Source organism: Lycium ferocissimum, chromosome 12 (genome assembly GCF_029784015.1).
Source record: "Lycium ferocissimum isolate CSIRO_LF1 chromosome 12, AGI_CSIRO_Lferr_CH_V1, whole genome shotgun sequence".
Classification (NCBI taxonomy): domain Eukaryota; kingdom Viridiplantae; phylum Streptophyta; class Magnoliopsida; order Solanales; family Solanaceae; genus Lycium; species Lycium ferocissimum.
The window spans coordinates 35474006-35495729 of NC_081353.1; the positions used below are offsets into that span (position 1 = coordinate 35474006).

A 21724-nucleotide genomic window follows, 5' to 3' on the forward strand; every position below is an offset into this window, starting at 1 on the left:
ATAATTTAATATTAGTACCTCACTAAGTATTTACTGTTCAACAATGTGAACCAAATATTTGTCTTTTGTGTTTTTCTTTTTCTCTTTTTTTATTTTTTATATTTTTTTTATGTCGAAAGAATTAAAAAGGAACCAAATTTCTTAGGCAGTAAAAATTTGTTTTCACATCCTACAAAGATAGGGATAAGGTCTGATGTTACCCTCTTCCGATTTCACTAATGAGAATACACCGGGTATATATATGTTGTTGTTGGATAGATGAATAATATTTTACCTATGAAAATCTTCCAATCATCTCTTGCGGATGAAGCAAACAATGCTAGGAGCTTTAATCTAGATGCTTCTGCATTGCTTTTTTAACGACAAAAAGATTTGGTCGTTAATATGTCATTTCTACATTTTATATTTTAGGTCTCACAGTTGTAAGTCGTCTCTGGCTCAATCTAGATGCTTCTGCACTGCTTCAATTAATATATTCACGCTTCGAGGCATAGTATAGGATTTAAATTCTATAAATTTAAAATATTAAACTCATTACATGTTCAAAATTATCAGACCAAATTTATTACGCAACAACATACACAATATAATTTATAAAGTGGGTAATCGAAAGACGGGGAATCGATACGCATAAGCTTATTCCTATTTTAAAACGTAAAGATTTAAAATAAAAAATAATTTGAAAAAAGAAAAAGATAAAACAATATTAAAGTGGGTCAAAAAAGAAAAGAAACAATAACTATAATAAAATAATATGATAAGTGAAGAATAAAAAATAATAGTGTAGTCAATAACACAAATAGACGAACAAGGAACTACATGAAAATACTATGGTTAGAAGGAAAAATAAGCAAGACAACGCTCTACTATCTACAAACAGAAATTTCTTGTAATTTAGATTGCGCTAATAGATTTTAAATATAGAATAAAGTTTAAAAAAAAATAGATTAATTAATTAATTTTTTTTTTTTTTAAATCCGGTATCTAATACTAACTCATATGAACCATTCACAACCAAATGCCAACTGTACCATAAAACTTGTTGTGACCAACAAATATGAAACGCTGCCCTGTCATGTCGTAAAATGTCAGCTACCTAGCTTTATTGCTAGTCTAGAATGTTCAAAGAATTTTTTTTTCTTTTGTTCAAAGCAATTTTTTTTTCTTATAAGTTAGTAGTATTTGTTTTCTTCTTCCTCACTGGTTTCTCTTCAATTGCACTGCACCAAAAAAAAAAAAAAAAAAAAAAAACTTCACCAACAAACCAAGAACATAGTATATAAAAAGGCAAAAAGATTCATTTTTGAACCATACCCACATCTCAAAAATCAGTATTTTATCTTTCCAAATATCATTGCAATTGGTTAATCTTTTTTTTTTTTTTTCCTTTGCAGAGTGATAAAAATGGTAGCTTTAAAGATGAAGGTGTTGGGATTTATGCTAATAATGCTTTCAATATCTGTGTTTACAAAGGGTGATGAAAATGAATCACCTAGGCCACCAACATTGGTAAAAATAGTTAAGGGTAAAAAAATGTGTGCTAAAGATTGGGAATGTACTAAATTGTCAAGGTTTTGTTGTAATTTGACAATATCAGATTATTTTGAGACATACCAATTTGAGAATTTGTTTTCAAAGAGGAATTCACCAATAGCACATGCTGTTGGTTTTTGGGATTATAAATCTTTTATTACTGCTTCAACTGATTATCAACCACTTGGTTTTGGTACTACTGGTGGTAAAAAAATGCAGATGAAAGAAATTGCTGCTTTTCTTGGCCATGTTGGGAGTAAAACTTCTTGTAAGTTCTTTTTTTTTTTTTTTTTTTTTTATATATCAAGTTTGATTATCTCGCTATTTTGTTGTTGTTACTATCCACTTAGGTAGGTGTACGGTCTGTGTACACTCTATCCTCCCCGAATCAACACATTTCACTAGGTATGTTGTTGTTGTTGCATGAATAAGTGGCAGATTTTTGGAGATCCTCTAGTTTCTAAAAGCTTTTATTTTCTTTTTCTTCTCAATTGTGTAATTTTTTATTTTTTTTTTGAGTTTTCTTTTTTTTTACTGTGCTTACTTATTTTATTATTTCCAATATTATATATATATTCTTGAAATTATTTTTCACCTTTTTAATTTATAAATAATTATTTGGTAGTAAGTCTATTATATAGATATCATAATAATAATAATAAAAAAAAGTAAAAGACAACAATGGTTGATAATTTCGAGGGTAAAACAGGTATTTGATGGTTGAGCGATCTTTTGAGTGATACATGCATGACTTTTGTGATTTGTCTTACAAGAAAATGACTTTAGTATATAATTTCAGATAGTTGAGTGACCATCTGAGTTATAGACTCGGATTGAATATATATATATATATATATATATATATATATATAGGATTGAGCCATAATTGTTGATTGTGTCTTATTTATTTATTTACAAAGATTTTCCTTTTTTTTGCCTATGCTGCTCAGATTCTCCGGAAATGTTACTGCACCATGTCGGATCCTTGAAAAAAAATACATAACTTTGGAGTATCTGATATGCACGTGGAGGCATTTTTGAAGGATCCGAGCAACATAGCTTTTTGTTGCTTTGTTGTTCAGGAAATGGTGAAATAGATGAATGGACAAATATTTAGACCATGGAGATAATTAACTTCCTTCAGATTTTGAAATTAATATTGAGAACATTTTCGTAGAGAACTCAAGGAATTGAGAATGGTTTTTGGAATAAGAAAAACTCATGAAAAGCTTTGATCTTCTAAGGATTAAATGTATATGGGTCATGTTTGAACTTTAATTTGATCAATTATAACAGTACTTAGAAAAGATCAATAGCTTGCGTAAAATCACTGGTTGAAACTCACCTTGTTTGACATTAGTTTGGGTGTTGAGTCTCGAGTAATGTGATATAGGCCTTGAGATTTTGGTGAAGTATGTTAACATATGATGAGCTAATTCTATAGATATCTGAGCAATTTAGTTGGCCTAATCTAGATAATGAGAATAACAAAAATGTTCCATTTAAGACAGTCACCTAATATTCTCTCCATTTAAAAATCGGTGAGCTTGTTGCTTGATCTGTATCTCTCTCTGTGTTCGCGTGTGTGTATATATATTTTCTAGCTAGACCTTTGTATAATATATATCCGTTTTAACTTCCAATTGCCGTCTTCTTGAAAGAATAGCTATGCCAGGCATAAAACTTAATAACTTATTACTCTCTATTGTCAGCCAAAATTTAGCCTTTCTCAGTTCTCTAGATGTATAAGCTATATGGTCCGTCTGTTGATAGTGACATATTTACTTCAAAGCAGATGATCTTTGGATTTACTTGCTAATCATTATTGCTAAAGCTGTTTTCATGGGTATGTTCAATGGTTCTATTCAGTTGTATCCCCATACATAACTTCTAGTGGGTACAACGACAGAAAATTCAGTTTTAAAAATCCTCTGGTTTATTCAGCCTTGCTTACCCTTGTATTGATTTCTCTTCTCTTTCTGCCAATCTACGACTTTACACAGGTGGTTATGGAGTCGCTACAGGTGGACCATTGGCTTGGGGGCTTTGCTATAACAAGGAAATGAGTCCTAGCCAAGATTACTGTGATGACTACTTCAAGTTAACCTACCCATGCTCTCCTGGAGTCCAATATTATGGTCGTGGCGCCTTGCCTATCTACTGGTAAATGTTTCGTTACCAATTTATCCAGATTGTATATTGATTCTTTTTTGCTATGGTGCTTGGACTTTTCAAAAATGCCACCGATGTGTGTCGGATCTTTCAAAAGTAGTGCATTTTTGGTGCATTTTTGGTGGATTTGACACGGTTGTAGCAGCATTTTTAGAGAGTCCGAGCAACATAGTTTTTTTTTTTTTTTTTTTTTGGGGGGGGCTTTATCAAGACACCACTCAAGCAGATTGAGGTCTCTTCTTTGTTGCTTTGTTATGCTCCACTTAAGCGGATGCCTGTTATTAGGTACTATTAAAATTTCATTCTTCTAGCATATATAAGCACTAAAATATGTTTTTTTTTCTTTGGTACTTCTACTTAGGAACTACAACTATGGAACTATAGGCGAAGCGCTAAAGGTAGATCTGTTGAATCATCCCGAATTCATTGAACAAAACGCGACCTTGGCATTCCAAGCCGCAATTGGCAGTGGATGAACCCGGTTAAAAAGGGTCAGCCTTCAGCTCATGATGCCTTTGTTGGCAATTGGAAGCCCACAAAGAATGACACATTGTCTAAACGAGTTCCCGGTTTTGGCACCACGATGAACATCCTCTATGGTGACAATGTTTGTAACCAAGGTGATGTTGACTCCATGAACAACATCATTTCCCACTATTTGTACTATCTCGACTTGATGGGCGTTGGCCGGGAGGAGGCAGGGCCTAACGAAATACTCACATGCGCAGAACAAAAACCTTTCAATCCATCTTCCACCCCTGCTGCTTCTTCTTGAGACTGTTTGGATTCTAGACAGCTTGCGCTTGTTGCTTTTATCCTCGAGTGTTTTCGTGAAAAGAAGCATCCAATAAGTGGAGCAATATTGGCGTCATTGTCCTGCTCCCGGTGTAAACTGTGTGTCTGGGAGTCGTATATAAGGATTAAGGATGTGTTGCCCCTTTCTTGTTGTGTCTTATTGAAGTGAATTTTGATCAGTGTAATATGCGCAGTGTATGTGAAACTTTAGTCTTGTAATCTTTTGAACTTTTAAAAGTTACAAACTTTGTATGGTTCTTGCATTGCTACCATTTTGTTTGAGAGCTATCATAGACTCGGGAAATGAACAGCTAAGTTACTGCAAGTCTGCAACAACAAAAGGAATCATACTACTGTTTCAAACTAGGTATTAAAATGAGAGTTCCATCACAAAAATGAATATGCAATCAACAAAGGCAAAGAAGAAGATGAAAAGAGAAGCCCTTCAGGTTCGATTTGGGTATAAGAGTTTGAATCTTATTGACATAAGCTTGGTATTTAAGTAGAGTAAGAGCAAAAACGTGAGTCCAGTACTCACTAAGTTTCAAATCGTCTGCTATTGGTGCTTCATGTCATGAGTTCGAATCCTATTGCAGACATAAGCCTTGTATATTTAAGTATAGAAGAGTAAAGGAACGGATCATGCGTCATTGGTCATTGGTTTAGAAACACGTCACAAGTTCGAATTATGTCATGGACATAAATCTGGAAAGAAGCTGCCTATTACCCACTGACTTTCGGATCTTGAGTCATTGGTTTAGGTACATATCAAGAATTCGAATCATGTCATTCGAATTATGTCATGGACATAAATCTGGAAAGGAGCTGCCTATTACCCACTGACTTTCGGATCATGAGTCATTGGTTTAGGTACATATCAAGAATTCGAATCATGTCACAGATATAAGCCGGATATTTAAATAGAAGAGTAAAGGAGCAGGCCTATTACCCATCGAGGTTTGAACCATGAGTCACTGGCTTAGGCACATGTTACGAGCTTAAATCCTGACACAGTCATAAGCTTTGTATTTAATTAGAGCCGAGCAAAGGAGCCGGCCTATTGCACACTGAATTTAGAGCCGTGCGTTACTTGCTTAGGCACACTTCACAAGCTCAAATTCTATCACAGACATAAATTTGATATTTAAATAGATAAAAGTAAAAGAACGAGTTTATTACCCACTTAATTTCAAATCATAAGTTACTATCCTCAGAAATTTCTCAATCACCAAAAAAGGAAAAGAATGATTATTTGAGAGGAAGGAAACAGTTGACAATAACTTACGTATGTCCCTTTCTTTTGCCAAGTTAAGACAATTAAAAAGATAATCAAGACGTTCCTTCCACTCTGTGTGAATTTTTCTTGTTTACGTTTTCTTGTACTCTTTTAGTTTTCTTCAAATGTTTCAACTATCTTTTTCATCAACATTTTCATCTTTATTACTCTTATTATTTTTTTAGCAAGACGTGTAGAAAATCTTGGTCAGGCCATGTCGTGAACGGTGAGATTGTTACCCGACAGATTTGTTCAGAGTTCAAGTCTTACAAGTTCGTGTGATTTATTTTTCTTCTTTTTTGTCTGTTTAGAAAAAACAATATACGATTAAGATTTTAAAAATAATCAATTTAAAATCAAACGATTCAAAAATCTTCTTTGGATGCAGTGTTCTTTTTAATTTGAATAACATGAATTCAACAATAACAACAACTGTACCTTTCAATCACTAACACACAGGGACAATTGTATGAATTCTCATTTCTTCATTTAACTTAATTCACGTTATTATCATAATAAATAAAGTAAAAATAAACAATGACAATAATATTAGAAGTCACAACTCCTTTTAATTTGGTTTGAGGTTACTTCATTTCCTTTTAGAATTTTCACTCACCATAGTTTTATACTTACGAATCAATACATCAATAAGTAGACGCATGACATGACCAAATCATCTTGAAAAACCCAAAAGTCTCCCTTATATTTAACTTTGTGTACTATCAAATGACATAACAAAATGAAACATAAAGAGTAATAAGAAAATAAAAGTTTAAGTAATATAACCGCTAGAATAAATAATTTGCTTTACTATTAGATACCCTAAAGAATATTCACTGTTAAATTATTTTAAAATCTGAAATTTATAATCTAAAAATAAGACATGTTACTTATTTATCTATTTTTTTGGTTTTCATCCGGTCTAGCCTGCATTGAGGCTCAACTATATTCAGATTCATGCCGAAAAGTCCTCTATTAAGGAGCAAAATTTCTTAACAAAGACGACTCCGTACTCGGAGAGACTCGAACCGAAACCTCTAAAATAATCTGATATTATAATATTTTCTGACAGTGTATATAAAAACTTTAAAAATTAATTATGTAAAGGACACCTTTACTGACAGCTAAATATACTGATATATTTTCTCAAATAGTCAATCATATCCCTCAATTTCTCAACCTTAACATATACAGTCCAGACAAACCAAAATTCACACAAAACACAAAACCTTTTTCCTCACTCTCTCTTTGTCTTAGTTCTCTGTCATTTGCCTGTCTTTGCTTTGCTTACCTGTTCCACTCACTTTATATATTTCTTTCATCAACCAAACAAAGAAGAACAACAAGAAGATTTATTTTATCAGGTAATAAAAAAAAATTAAAAAAAAAACAAGAATGAAAAAAGAATGTAAATTAAAACAACCCCTTAAATTTCGGTTTGTTTGTATGGCTATAATTAATTTTAATGTGTTGTTTAGTATCTTAGCAATGACCCCTTTTCATTTCTCAGGGTTTCATTTGTTTTTTTTTTTTCAGGGATTAATTTGAATTTGATAAAATTCATTTCTTTTCTCTCTTTCTCTTCATTTTCAAACTTTTCCTAATTCATTTTTGAACCCTCTGGATCTACCCCTTGTCTTGAAAATTTCCAAGATTTTGTTTTTTTTATATTGTTTGTGTGGTTGGTTTTCAAGAATTGTTATAATTGTAGTTGATTGAATTTGATTGCTATGGATGACAATTATCACAGGCAAGGGCTAGTGGTAAGATTAGATATTCCAAGATTTTGTTTTTGTTTCTTTGTTTGTTTGGTTGGTTTTCAAGAATTGCAATTGGAGTTGATTGAATTTGATTGCTATGGATGACAATTGTCACAGGCAAGGGCTAGTGGTAAGATTAGATATTCCAAGATTATGTTTTTGTTTTCTTTGTTTGTTTGGTTTGTTTTCAAGAATTTTAATTGTAGTTGATTGAATTTGATTGCTATGGATGGCAATTGTCACAGGCAAGGGCTAGTGGTAAGATTAGACATTCCAAGATTTTGTTTTTGTTTGTTTGGTTTTTAAGAATTGTAATTGTATTTGATTGAATTTGATGGCTATGGATGACAATTATCACAGGCAAGGGCTAGTGGTAAGATTAGATATTCCAAGATTTTTTTTTTTTTTGTTTATTTGGTTTTCAAGAATTATTATAATTGTAGTTGTTTAATTTGATGGTGATGGATGACAATTATCACAGGCAATTGCTAGTGGTAAGATTAAATATTTCCTTTTTGGGTTTCTTGGACATTTATTTTCTACAAAAGATGAATTATTTTGTATTAGAATTGAGGCGTAGTTGATTGATTGATTGATCTCTAGCTATGTATGACTTTGCTTTGAAATGTGGATTGGGAACTTGGTTTGATGGAAATGGAATTAATTGCATTATTCTATATTAATGCTGTGATTTCTTGATGGTTTTGTCTAGTTTTTTGTTTTGTTCCCTAATAAAAGTCTGGAAATTTCCAAGATTTTGGCTTTTTTTTTTCCTTTTTGTTTATTTGGTTTTCGTGAATTGTTATTACTGTAGTTGATTAAATTTGGTGGCTATGGATGGCAATTATCACGGGCAAGGGCTAGTGGTAAAATTAAATATTCCCTTTTAGGGGTTTCTTGGACTTCTATTTTCTTATGTATCAAGTAACAAAGAGGAGTTATTTTGTATTGGAATCGAATCGAGGCGTAGTTGATTGATTGATTGCTTGATTGATCTTTAGCTATATGTGGTTTTGTTGGAAATGGAATTAGTGGCAGAATTCTATTTTTAGTGTTGATCCCATTTGCCCAATGTGGAGGAATGTCCAAGATTTTGACTTCTTTGCTTTGTTTATTTGGTTTTCAAGAATTGTTATAATTGTAGTTGATTGAATTTGATTGCATTATCACAGGCAAGGGCTAGTGGTAAGATTAGATATTCCAAGATTATGTTTTTGTTTGTTTGTTTGGTTTTCAAGAATTGTAATTTTAGTTGATTGAATTTGATTGCTATGGATGACAATTATCACAGACAAGGGCTAGTGGTAAGATTAGATATTCCAAGATTATGTTTTTTTGTTTATTTGGTTTTCAAGAATTGTTATAACTGTATTTGATTGAATTTGATGTGCTATGGATGACAATTATCACAGGCACGGGCTAGTGGTAAGATTAGATCTTCCCTTTTAGGGGTTTCTTGGACTTCTATTTTCTTATGTGATCAATTGTAAAAGAGGATTATTTTGTATTTGAATCGAGGCGTAATTGATTGATTGATCTCTAGCTACATGTGAGTTTGATTTGAAGCGTGGATTGGAAATTTGGTTTTGTTTGAAATGGAATTAATTGCAGAATTGTATTTTTAGTGCTTTGATTCCTCGATGGTTTTTTTTTTTTTTTTTTTTTTGGGGGGGGGGGGGGGGTTTCTGTTCCCTTTTGCCTAGTGTGGAGGAATGTACCATTTTAGGGGCCTCTATAGAAGAAAATGAAATTGGAAGCATTAAGATTTGTATCTTTTGGTATTAATTTCATAGTTTATTGGCCGAGAAAAGTAATATTTCTGGCATATCTGTTCTTACCTTGTTTCTCTTTTCTCCTCTTCCTTTTAAAATGAATATATGTTTAAAGATGAGCTTTTACTTAAGATATGTTTTGTTGGCAAGTCTGGACATTTTCCCCTTTTTCATACGTATTAAGGTTAGACATCTTATATCAAGAATGATATATCCATAACGTTGGAATGGAGCTCTTCTTTCTTTATTTCTGTTGAAATCGATTTTTGGGTTTGAAATCTCTGGGGTGATGCACTCTTAAAGGCATGCAGCAGATTGTGTTTCGTTTGTCTAATAAATTTTTGTCATTTACGTTTCAAACTATTGCAAGCACCTCGCAAATTACCCTCCGAACATGGGGAGAACAGTATGCCACTTTCAATCCATTTATTTTGGAAATAAAGTTTGCATGGTGTAATGGATTTTTTTTCATTATGAATCATTCTTACATTTGACTTACTGCACAGGCACATGCTCCTCCTCCTGGTTACTTTTCACGCTTGGAGAACAGAAGGGCTGAAGACGACCTTTATTTGAGAAAGAGAGTGAGGATGAGAAGGTGGTTGTGTTGCACCTGTCAAGTAGAGGAGTCCTACCCATCAAATGAAACAGAGCACCTTAAGAACCCTCCGAGTCATGCTGATGGTACACTATTGCATTTTTATGCTGTGAAAACCAAATTGTTTATCTCCTCCTTGTTTTCTGTAGATGAGTCTTTGGCTCATCCATGCTAGCTGATTGAAGTGATAATTTGTCATTGCATCCCCATCACATACTAGTGTACAAATTTTGTGATGCTTTGAAGTTAAATAATTATCCAATGTTGTCATTCTGTGAGCATAGCCTTTAAGGTATTAAAAGCACTGAGTTTCTCTGAGTAATATCTGTTTGGGCTCTCTCTATAAGGTATTAAAAGCAGAAATTGTGTTGTAACCTTGCAGGAACATCTCCTAGTGGCTCTATTTTAACTTTCTAGTTTATGACTGACAGTGTCTTAGATGAAACTTGTGATTATGAAAAGTAAAGAAAAAAAAGCTCAACGTTACCAATTTAATAAAAGAGGAAGGAAAAAGCCCAATGAATATTCCTAACATTTTTGCTGCATAACTAACTAGAAGCTTTTTCTTTTTCACTTTTAAACTTTCGGCAATGAACTCTCAGATGTTCATTTAGACCAATCGAAAAGAAAATAAGTATGATCATTTTCCTTCAGTTGTGTACATTTATCTGCATGCCACATTGAATCTATTGATTCGGATCATTTTAGGACAATATTATTTATGTCATCTTTGACAGTGCTAACTTTCTCGTGCTTCTTAAACAAGTCTCAGTTAACTAATCTTCTTCTTTGGTATCTGGTACCAGGATATCAGAAAGGGTCAAGAGTATCAGATCCCGTCAAGGCTGAAGCAATACCAACTATAGAGGTCCCAGCGCTGTCTTTGGATGAACTGAAAGAGGAAACTGAAAATTTTGGATCAAAAGCATTAATTGGCGAAGGATCTTACGGGAGAGTTTACTATGCTAATCTAAGCAATGGCAAAGCTGTTGCCGTGAAAAAGCTTGATGTTTCATCCGAGCCTGAGACAAATGTTGACTTCTTGACTCAGGTAGGTGTCTTTCTTACGTAATTCTTTTTGGCTGCTCCATCTATTGCTGTGATACTTGTAATTATATCCCTCTGATGTATGTTTCCTGTTTCATCTTAAGGTTGCTAGAGTTTCAAGATTGAAGCATGACAATCTTGTCGAGTTGCTTGGTTACTGCATCGAAGGAAACATTCGTGTATTAGCTTATGAGTTTGCAACGATGGGGTCCTTGCATGATATTTTGCATGGTATGGAAACTTTTTAAGTCGTCGAATGAGATGGAAAATTATTAGCTTGATACAGGGGTTTCAATAGGGGTTTGGGCGGATCAAAATGGGCTGAGTTAATACCTAGGCGGATTACTTAGGATGAAATGGGTTGGGAAAAATGGGCTTAAAAGCCAGTCATAACCCAACCCCCGTTCAATTCTTACTAAGTTTTAATTTCTTTGTTTGATAAAACTACTTTTTCCTTTATTATTGCTATATATAACATATCAGATAGAAAATGACTTTTTGAAAATATTTTGACGAGATTTCTCATGGGTCAATTTTGAGCTAGATATCAGCCCATTTTTTGATGCGCTGAAACAGGTTGAGCTAATAAATGGGCGGGTCACTGACTAACCCAAACTTGGGCAAGTTGGGCGGGTCATGTTTTCACCATCTAATTTTGCACCTCTAGCTTGATATATAATATGTTCTTTCTGTATTGTGTATGTGTTTACAGGAAGGAAAGGAGTACAAGGGGCACAGCCTGGCCCAACACTTGAATGGGTGCAACGGGTAAAGATTGCTGTTGATGCTGCAAGGGGCCTCGAGTATTTGCATGAGAAGGTCCAACCTTCAATAATACACAGGGATATCAGATCAAGCAATGTCCTCCTCTTTGAAGACTACAAAGCAAAGATTGCAGATTTTAACCTATCAAATCAGGCTCCTGACATGGCTGCTCGTCTTCATTCTACTCGAGTTTTAGGAACATTTGGCTATCATGCACCAGAGTAGTGTCTCTCGCCTTTCTCTTCTTCGACTAAGCTTTGTTTTGTTCAATCTGTTATTCTGTTTCTCCTCAAATATTTTACACTTGGTTGTGTGCTTTTTGAGTTATTCTGAACTCTTTGCTTCAAACATATTGCTGAATCTGATTTTCTATCTAGCTGCTAGATTAACTTCCTTTTGGTCTGATACATTTTGAACTCGGAAAGAATTCAAGTATAGAAGTGAGGAAAATGAAGCTACTAGGAATGGGTGAATGTTGATGATAGGTTATCTAAATGATTATATAGTAACATTGAGGGTGTGATTGGTATGAAGGAAAATGTTTTCCTAGAAAATAAGTGGGTTAAACATTTTCTGCTGTTTGGTAAGTAAGCAGAAAATATTGTCCCAAAATCATTTTATATAATCTAGGCAAACACTATTGGGTGGGTGGGTGGATGTGGACCCTACTTCCCATAGATTTTGACCAACCAAACATGGGAAAATTGGAAACATTTTCTGGAAAATGTTTTCCTACTTTGCCAAACATACCTTGAATCTTGTTACCATTTTAAAATAATGTAGTAACAATGAGTCTCTGATGCATCTAACTGAAGTTCAGAATGTGTAGTGCTGTAGGACAATTTTCTAGGCTGAAAAAAGTATATTTTTATGTAAGGGAGCTCCTGATGTAAAGCATTTTTGCTGGAAATTATTGATGAATGCTGCTGAAAGTTTTCTAGAATAAGGGCCTGATGAGACGAAGAATCAGCAAGAAAAATGAAGGTTTTAGCCACCGAAACGATATATGTAGTTGCTAATGACACTGTAGTATATGCATCAGATTTTCGGGGTTTCTCCATTTTTTGTGACCTAAGAGTCGGGGAAGCAAAGATTTAAATGATTAAAGGTGCTTCTTCCCTTCTGGGTAAAAAGCTAAATACGACTCAAAAGGGCCAAAGCTACTTTGGAATTAAGTTTTGACTATTAAGTATAAGGCGGAGAGGCTTTCTTGGAAGTTTGAAAAGCCCATCTTTGCTATCACTGTACTTTGTTTTCCCTTATTCATTGTGGATTGGATCGTTTAGTTGACGTCTTCCAAGAGATAATTTGCCACTAAAGTTAGCTTGCTATGGTAAGGGAGCTTGGTTTTTAAGGGCCATATCTTTAGTAGTTGGATCTGTTGGATGGCAAAAATAACTACTACTTGAGTCAATGGGGATATTGCTTATGCTTTTCCCGCAATGCTACTAACCATTATAGTACATGGGGCCTTTTTATAAAATGTACGTGGGTTAGCCATATGATGTTCCTTTACATGCTACTTCTATTTACTGCTATAAATTATCGTAACTACCAGTTCTCTACTCAAGGCTTTGTGTTCTCGCAAATGACCAAATGTCGAAGCTTTTGAATAAAGGTAGTTTTATTTTCTATGGGTGATTCTAGTTGACGATTAATTATGTCTTTAAGCTCTTTTTACAAAGTTAGATAACAAAGTTGTGAGAATCTCAATTACTGGAGTTGTACTTTTAGCTGGTTGTGCCATTTTCTGTTTAACCTGTTGGCATCTCTGTCTCCCGCCTTAGTCCTTTATTGTTGTAAAAAAATGCTTCAAGAATCTAACCCAAGTATCCTGAAATTAATTACAGATACGCTATGACTGGACAACTTACACAGAAGAGTGATGTGTATAGCTTTGGAGTGGTCTTGCTTGAACTTTTGACTGGAAGAAAACCTGTTGATCATACAATGCCTCGAGGGCAACAGAGCCTGGTTACTTGGGTGAGCACTGCTTCCTACTCAACTTACCAGAAACATTCTTTTCATTTTTTTCCCCTTATATGCTCTCCTCCTCCTCCATTTGCTCTGTTACACATTTATATTCTATTTGTTGATGTATATTTACTTAAATTTGTTGTAGGCTACCCCGAGACTGAGTGAAGATAAAGTCCAGCAATGTGTCGATCCAAAGCTGAAAGGATGTCCTCCAAAAGCAGTGGCTAAGGTCTCTTCTCCCCTTCTCCTATATTGCTTTGTCTATCTTCCCAGTTTCCCACCTCCACCTCAGTCGCAACACAACAACAATAATGCCTCAATCCTAAGCAAGTTGTAGTTATATAAATTCTCACTTAATATGTCACTCCACTTAAACTCATCTCAGATGTTGCTTGAACTCTTCAATAATGCCGTCGGATGTGTGTCGGATCCTCCAAAATACACTTCTTTTGGAGTAACCAACAAGGGTGCGACAACATTTTTGGAGAGTCCCAACAACATAAATCTCAAGCCAATTTTATTACAAATGAAATAGATAAGCATTCGAAGTTTTGTATTTTCTACCAGTTTATAAATGCTTGACATGACTAAAAGCTGCCTAGTAAACACAGGACCACTACATTATATATACTAACATGACTAAAACATGATCCCAGTTAATTGATATTGCCTATATAGATCTCTTTCTTCCATTGTGCCCTATATCTCTCTAGGTTCGCATGTATTCTAAGATATATTAGGTCCTTCACGACAAGCTTCATTCCATGTGATGTCTACTTTGTCCCCCTTTAACACCTTCATCCAGTAGCTGCTAGATAATCGCAACAAAATTTCTTTTAATTTCGGGTTGGTGATTGTCTTTTTTGCTCAAATTCAGATGGCAGCCGTGGCAGCACTGTGTGTGCAATACGAGGCTGAATTCCGTCCAAATATGAGTATAGTTGTCAAAGCTCTTCAACCACTGCTGAAGGTTCCTGCTGCACCTGCTCCAGAAATATAGGGAGCCTATTTTCGCTTGCTTGTTTTGGAATTTCTACTGCTAATTTGCACTGTTTTGTGGTATATCATGCCAAGATTTCATTTGTTGATAGAAACAAAAACAAGACTTCAAAATTTTCCCCATATTTGAAACTGGTGTGTAGGGTTGATTGCTTAACTTACATGGTGAGATTGTTGAGGATTTCCCTGAGAACTGAGGGGTGTCTATAATTTTTCTCTAAAAGAACACCTGGGGTCTGTCCTATCAATTTGTTCATTATATTTGTACTTAATGGTGTTGTATTATATTTATGATTTATACTATAAACAGATTGGACCTCAAATTTGGCACTTCATCATTCCTTTTGTTGCACCTGATTTTTGGGAGATAAATAAATCTAATATGTGAATTTGTTTTTTAGAGGAACAAAAAATGTAGATGGATAACTAGAACATTGACAAAGTAATTTAGTGGTAAAGGGCAGCGCTTCAAGTGACTTGTTAGGGGAGTCAAAGAGCAAAGAAACGGGAGAATTGGATTTTTGGTTCTTTACAAACTTTATTTAGTTTTATGATATTTTTACAAGAGATTTTTATTTTTTACACATAAGAGATTTGAAAAAGTCATTTTTTTCTATTCAAATTATAAGGAGGCAAGAGATCCTATTTTCACAATCCTATGTCCAAGGCATGTGTGACGTGGACACTGCCTCAATGGTAGAGTTTTTTCTTTTACCACTATAAACTATAGTACTATTTGAGCATCATCTGCGGATTTTTTTACAAGAAAATGAAATCTCTTGACCTCTTATAATTTAAATAGAAGAAAATGAACTTTTTCAAATCTCTTATGTGAGTTTTTCAAATCTGTTACGTATAAAAATGAAATCTCTTGTAAAAGGTTCACAAAATTAAAAAAAAAATAAAAAAATTAAGGGCTAAATATCGAAAATTATTACTTCGTAGACAGGCTTCCTTATATTCTCAACCCAGTTCTATATTTACGTTGAAGCCAAAGCATTGGATGTTTTGTAACACAAGAATTCATGCCAAGTTAGAATAATAATTCTAAGAGTGTTTTGACCAAATTGATCAAACTTCTCAAATCGTGGACTTCTTTTGCCGTTATCGATTTGTTTTTTTTACTTTGGAAAAATTTTAAAAATATCGCCTCAAACTTATCAAAAATCCCTCTCATCCTTAAAGTTTTCAAATATACTTTTAGCGGAAATTATCCCGAAATTTTCCATCATTTACCTACCCGTTAAATAATTACCCATAAGATTCCCTTATTCCCCCAATACGTAGGTTTGAAGTTTGAGGGAATTAGGGAATAATGGAGTCTTGTGGGTTATTATTTAGTTAGTTAGTTTAAATGATGGAGTGCGTTTTTAAAAAATGATTTCGGGTTATTTTGGGGGGGATAATTTTCATAAAATATTTTCTAGGGGGTATTTTTGACCCAAAATAAGTTCGGAGGATATTTTTAGCCCTTTTTCCAAAGTAGAGGGGTATTTTTGACCCTTTTCCCTTTGTTTTTTCCGCCTCTTATGCAATAACTTCGAACATACTTTTCTCCAACACATGCTCTAGCTAGGACCGTTCAATACTCATGTGGTATTTGTACTATTACTTCGTATTTGACGGTAATATGATTTTATATAGTCAATATAAAATATTTTCTACATAAAGAGGCAAAAAATGAATATTTTTATTAATTAAAGATTACACAAAGAACAAAAGCAAAATTTATCAATAAACTTGAAAGACCAAAAGTGCTACTCCAAATTTATGTGATGTAGTTTAACTGGGCACGGAGTTTAAGAAATAAAGGAAAATTCTTAAATCTTGTGGTTTAAAACAAGTCAAAGATACTTGTGTGGTTAAAAATCAGAAAATGTGTCATTCTTTTTTAGGCTGACTAAAAAAAAGTGTGTCATATATATTAGGACATATGGAATATTATCGAAGACCGGATTTAGGGCTCATTTGGTACACGGATTAAATTATCCCAGGCTTATAACCCCAGGATTATAATTTCGGGACTAATTAATCCCATCTGGGAGATGGAATAAAATAATCCCAAGGTTACTGGGATAAGGTGGGGTATCCCATCCTTAAGATTGTGCTTCATTTTATAATTTGTTTGGTAGAAAGTATAAATTTATACCTTTTACCAAACATGGGATAAAACTACTATCAAAATTAATATTGAGATATCCCAGCTTATACCAAAATTGGGGGTCGTTTTGTACATAGTCTAAGTTGGGATATTCTAGCACTAACTTTGATATTAATTTTGTATCATATTTGGTAAAAGGAGATAATTTTATACGTTCTACCAAATAAAGTACAAAATGAAGCATAATCTTAAGGATCCAATATCACACCTTATGGCATGTACCAAACGACCCTCTACGTACCGGGTTGTGACTTGGGCTCTGATTCTTAATGGGCCTAATAAACTGTATACAACAGTTGCCCTATTATTATATATATAATGTCAACAACCTTACCAATTTAGTTTCTTCTCTCATTCACTGTATAGTTATCTCTTCAAGCTTCAGATCTTGGTGAGTTCTCTCTCGATTTAACATTGTTTACGAATTCAATTTTACTTTGTTTTATATAGTCATTGGTTTGGGTCAGATAGAAATGAAGAGTTGAACTCATTTCTCACATATATCATTGTTGTTTTCTTGTGATTTTTTACATGTTAATATACGCGTTTCTCGTTTAATTTGAGCTAGAATGGACCTAAACAAAGACCCCTAGTTGATTGATTGATGAAAGATTTGTTCTTTGTTTGATTTGACCCAAATAGAGCAACAACATACCCACTAGGTGGGGTCTGGGGAGGGTAGAGTGTACGCAGAGGCGGATCCAGTATTTAAATTTTATGGGTTCAATCTATAGATTTTTAGCATTGAACCCATTATATTTTTAAATTTAGGGGTTCATATCTACTATTTATTGCAATTTTAATAATTTTTTACACATAAATTTAGGCTCCGCGTCTGAAGTTTGGGGTTCAGTTGAACCCCAACCTTATAGGCTACATACGCCTCTGAGTGTACGTAGACCTTACCCCTACCTGGTGACGGGTAGGGAAGCTGTTTCTGATAGACCCTCCGGCTTTTTCAAGGAGATGAAAAAGCATCAGTAGTAATAAACATTAATAATAAGCAGTAATAGCAGCAAAATAATAAGATAACAGAGTGAAAGAGCAAAATGAGTACATAAGGTTTATTCTGTAACACAAAAAAAAAAAAAAATTGTTACTTGGATTGTCAATACCGTGTTTGCTAATATATCTGATTATCCACTGTTCCTTGTGATTTTAGCTAGTTAAATATGTGTGTTTTTGTTTGATTTTGGGATCAAGTGGTATGGAGTAGCTACAAAGAACATATAGCTGACACCCATTTTCACATTTAGTTGTTTCTGGTGATTTAATATATGTTTTTTCGTTTAATTTGCACTATAATAGACAGATGTAGCTACAGAGGAACTCCAATTGTCTTCATTGGAACACAGAGGCCTAGTTGATTTATTGATGAAATATTTGTTCTTTGTTTGATTTGGCCTTAATAGAGCGAAATGTATATAGAGGTTTTGTATAGTCATTGGTTTTGCTCAGATAGAAATGAGTAGTTTCAGAGTACCCAATTTTTTGCTATATTATTGTTTACAAGTTAAACATATGTTCTTCGTCTAATTTGGGGCTGAATAGACCTAAATGGTTACAGATTAATAAAATTTAAGAGAGAAAATTGGACACCACCGTTAATTAAGAGCAAATTTAAATCATTCTTTCAACCTTTTTTTGTTGCATCATCTTTTAAAACCAACACAAATGAAGAAGGATAACATAGATGGAGAGTTTACCTTAATTTCCCTCGTTGTTAATCCATGTTTAGTGAGTTTTAGTTGGCTAATCAGTGATCCAAGTATAAATTTTAGACACCCAATTGTAGTTGCTGAAATATGCAACATGATATTAATTTGTTGAGACGTGTTGATGTGATGCTGTATTCTTTTACTATTGCAGTAAGAGTTGCATTATAATCAAGCAATGGCTGTTGCATTCCACAACCTTAACTCTGCTTCTGGGCTCAAGAAGCTTGATGAGTACCTCTTGACTCGCAGTTACATCTCTGGGTGAGTTACTCTTGTGACTTTTATTGCTAAGAAGATGTACCCTCTGAAGGTGTTTTAATTCAAATGCTGATATTTATTGTGTAATCCATGTGTCAGGTACCAAGCCTCAAAGGATGATATCACTGTGTATTCATCTCTGGCAAAGGCCCCATCAGTTGAATATGTTAATGCATCTAGGTGGTATAAGCACATTGATGCACTTCTGAGAATCTCGTAAGTTCAAGAGCTTATTAACTTTGTATTTTCCTGTAACATGTTGACTATATCAATTGTATTTTTAGGGGTTCTTTGGTTCATGTGATAAGTTGGGATATCCTAGGATTAAGTTTGGGATTATACCTTCAACCAAACAAAGTATAAATTTAATACCAAACTTAGTCCTGGATATCCCGTCAAACTTGGTGTTATGTTATTCCACCTCTCAGGTGGGATAAATTAGTCCAAGGATTACAATCCCGGGATAACTTGGTCTGCGAACCAAATGACCCTTAGTTTTTTTGCCTTGTGATTGGCGAATTGCTTGAATTTCCTTGTGATACCTGATTTGACTGAATATCATAATCTTGCAGTGGTGTATCTGGTGAAGGCGTTGGTGTTACTGTAGAGGGGTCTGCACCAATCACTGAGGAGGCTGTGGCAACTCCCCCTGCTGCTGATGCTAAGGTGTGATATTCTTTCCTATCTGTTCTGAATTGATATTTAGTTCATGTGGCCTTCTGATTCTTTTTGCTGCTGTTTGGATTGCATCACAGAGTGAATTTTCTTTTTGTGATCATCAGTCCCCTTATAGCTTCTAGTACAGCAATGCCACGTGAAACTGTGAATTGACTGTGGCAAGTTAAATAATCTTCTTTCCTTTGTTTATCTGGACTCTAGGCGTCAGCTGCTGAAGAAGAAGATGATGATGACGTTGACCTATTTGGTGAGGAAACTGAAGAGGAAAAGAAGGCTGCTGAAGAACGTGCTGCAGCAGTGAAGGCTTCAGGGAAGAAGAAGGAGTGTAAGTTTGAATGTCCCGACTAAGAGTTTCAAGAACTTTTTTGACTTAAAAACTTGGAAAAACATGTGATATTAGTTAGTGGTGTCATTTCGGTGATGACTTCTTACCTTCTCATCACTAACTAAGTCAAACACAGAGGAGAAGCTTGCGGAAACTTTGAAGTTCATACTAAGCATGTACTGACATTGCTTTTGATCTCATTTGACTTCAGCTGGAAAGTCCTCAGTTCTCTTGGATGTCAAGCCTTGGGATGATGAGACTGATATGAAAAAGCTTGAAGAAGCTGTTCGAAGTGTTCAGTTGGAAGGATTGACTTATGGAGCATGTAAGCTTCTGTTCTTTGTTCTATTAATTTGAATTTTGTTTTTACTGGATTTGTCTTTGCTCAATTGAGTTGAATTTTATTTTTACCGGTAAGTGCTGGGAGACAATTGCTTGTTCATCATTCCAATGCCTTCTAGCATTTCTTACTTGGATGCTCGTGTCTTATTACTCCATCAGTCCACTTGATCTAACCTGAATAGGAGGTTGTATTGATTAGTTGTTAGATTGTTGGTGTTTGTTGACAAGCATAACCATGTTTCATTTGCAGCTAAACTTGTTCCTGTTGGATATGGTATTAAGAAGTTGCAAATTATGCTTACCATTGTGGATGACTTGGTCTCTGTGGATGATCTCATTGAGAATTATCTCACGGTTGAACCTATCAATGAGTATGTTCAGAGCTGTGATATTGTTGCTTTCAACAAAATATGTAAGTATTAAGTTACATTTCACATATCATACATGTCATGTTATTTTTGGGCCTTCTGTTGATCATCTGTTTCTCTGCTTGTGACAGGATTTCTGATACACTCTGAAGTTTTGATGGAAATGGATGGCTATTCTTACTGAAGAACAGCAATCAGTAGTTCTTTGTTACTTCTCCTTGTGTTGCTATTTTTGTTTTTCTTGTCAACTGATAAGGGCATCTGTTTTGCTACTTGTTTTGATCAATATTTACGATTGATAAGTATCGGTTTTGAGAAGACTTCACTTTGCTGTCGCTGGCTCTCTTCATTGACTTTTAACAGTTTTTAAGTAGTTGTCTGCACTACCGCATCACTGAAAACCTCAGGCAATAACGCGATATAGGTGATATGTGGCGTTCATTGCATCATTAATGATGTATTCTTTCATGTACAAATACCGCATCACTAAAAGTCTCGGGCAATAACGTGATATAGGTGATATATAACGTTGATTACATCATTAATGATGTAGTCTTTCATGTACAAATCTTGGAGATTCGGGTTCGCATCTTAGCATTGAAAAAGAGGGTTGCATTGAAAAATATCAGATCATCTTTGTTGGGGGCAGAGTTACTCAGTTGTCAGTACATGTATTAATAAAAGCTATATTGATTCAACTTGACCCCCAATTATTTGTGGTGCATAAGGTAAATATATTATCATGCCTCACCTATATCTGAGTTATTGCCTGAGGCTTATAGTAATAGCTGAAATTTGGTCGTAGAAGAGCTGCAATTATATCTGGCACCCAAGTCATTACAATGACATGTCCACAACGTCTCATCACCCATAGTCCTCGTCATTGTTGCATGCACTCGGATTTGTTTGAATCACGTCTCAGTTGACATTGGCATGTTGGCCCTATGGTAAAAAAAGGGGTTGCCCAATGTCATTTAGCGCAATTTCTTCATCGTGGATGATCGTTCTAAGAGATTAAGCCTTGTGTCTCTCGCTGTCTCTCTTTTATGCATTTAGTATTCAAAACAAACCCGATTACTCCAGAATCCAGATACGGAGTGTGGTTTTTTTCTTTCCTCTATTCCAATTGTTTCTTTTTGACAGGAATCGATAAGAAATAAGACATATTTCAAGGCGATTC

The 21724-nt window shown here is 34.4% G+C and overlaps 3 protein-coding genes across 5 annotated transcripts; all 3 read left to right on the top strand.

Annotated features, from left to right (window-relative positions):
* The first annotated feature begins 1233 nt into the window (after positions 1-1233).
* LOC132039616 (chitinase-like protein 2) lies at positions 1234-4788 on the top strand. Its single transcript, XM_059430113.1, is given in 4 exon segments — positions 1234-1801; positions 3537-3696; positions 4067-4164; positions 4167-4788. Coding segments are annotated over 4 exon segments (969 nt in total). The 5' UTR covers positions 1234-1404; the 3' UTR covers positions 4481-4788.
* A 2177-nt stretch (positions 4789-6965) lies between these two features.
* Positions 6966-14997, top strand: LOC132040765 (PTI1-like tyrosine-protein kinase 3). 2 transcript variants are annotated; one of them, XM_059431439.1, is made up of 8 exons: positions 6966-7140; positions 9815-9992; positions 10713-10957; positions 11058-11184; positions 11666-11939; positions 13569-13701; positions 13841-13924; positions 14573-14997. In XM_059431439.1, exons 2-8 carry the CDS (start codon positions 9899-9901, stop codon positions 14693-14695), a joined length of 1080 nt encoding a protein of 359 aa, XP_059287422.1. In that variant the 5' UTR covers positions 6966-7140; positions 9815-9898; the 3' UTR covers positions 14696-14997. The 2 variants fall into 2 exon arrangements, with proteins under 2 accessions (XP_059287422.1, XP_059287421.1); XM_059431438.1 differs by lacking the exon at positions 6966-7140 and adding an exon at positions 7252-7539.
* A 3721-nt stretch (positions 14998-18718) lies between these two features.
* LOC132040250 (elongation factor 1-delta 1-like) lies at positions 18719-20869 on the top strand. Of its 2 annotated transcripts, XM_059430876.1 has the most exons (7): positions 18719-18834; positions 18931-19047; positions 19404-19497; positions 19711-19834; positions 20046-20159; positions 20427-20588; positions 20676-20869. In XM_059430876.1, coding segments are annotated over exons 1-7 (699 nt in total). In that variant the 5' UTR covers positions 18719-18748; the 3' UTR covers positions 20678-20869. The 2 variants fall into 2 exon arrangements, with proteins under 2 accessions (XP_059286859.1, XP_059286858.1); XM_059430875.1 differs by lacking the exon at positions 20676-20869 and having other exon boundaries at positions 20427-20599.
* Positions 20870-21724: the final 855 nt, after the last annotated feature.

Coding starts and splice junctions, on each gene's coding strand:
- LOC132040250 (XM_059430875.1), top strand. CDS start 18,749: ATGGCTGTTGCATTCCACAACCTTAACTCTGCTTCTGGGCTCAAGAAG. Junction 18,835..18,930: donor ACTCGCAGTTACATCTCTGG/GTGAGTTACTCT, acceptor TCCATGTGTCAG/GTACCAAGCCTCAAAGGATG. Junction 19,835..20,045: donor TTCAGGGAAGAAGAAGGAGT/GTAAGTTTGAAT, acceptor ATTTGACTTCAG/CTGGAAAGTCCTCAGTTCTC.
- LOC132040765 (XM_059431438.1), top strand. CDS start 7,507: ATGGATGACAATTATCACAGGCAAGGGCTAGTG. Junction 9,993..10,712: donor CCCTCCGAGTCATGCTGATG/GTACACTATTGC, acceptor ATCTGGTACCAG/GATATCAGAAAGGGTCAAGA. Junction 13,702..13,840: donor AACAGAGCCTGGTTACTTGG/GTGAGCACTGCT, acceptor AATTTGTTGTAG/GCTACCCCGAGACTGAGTGA.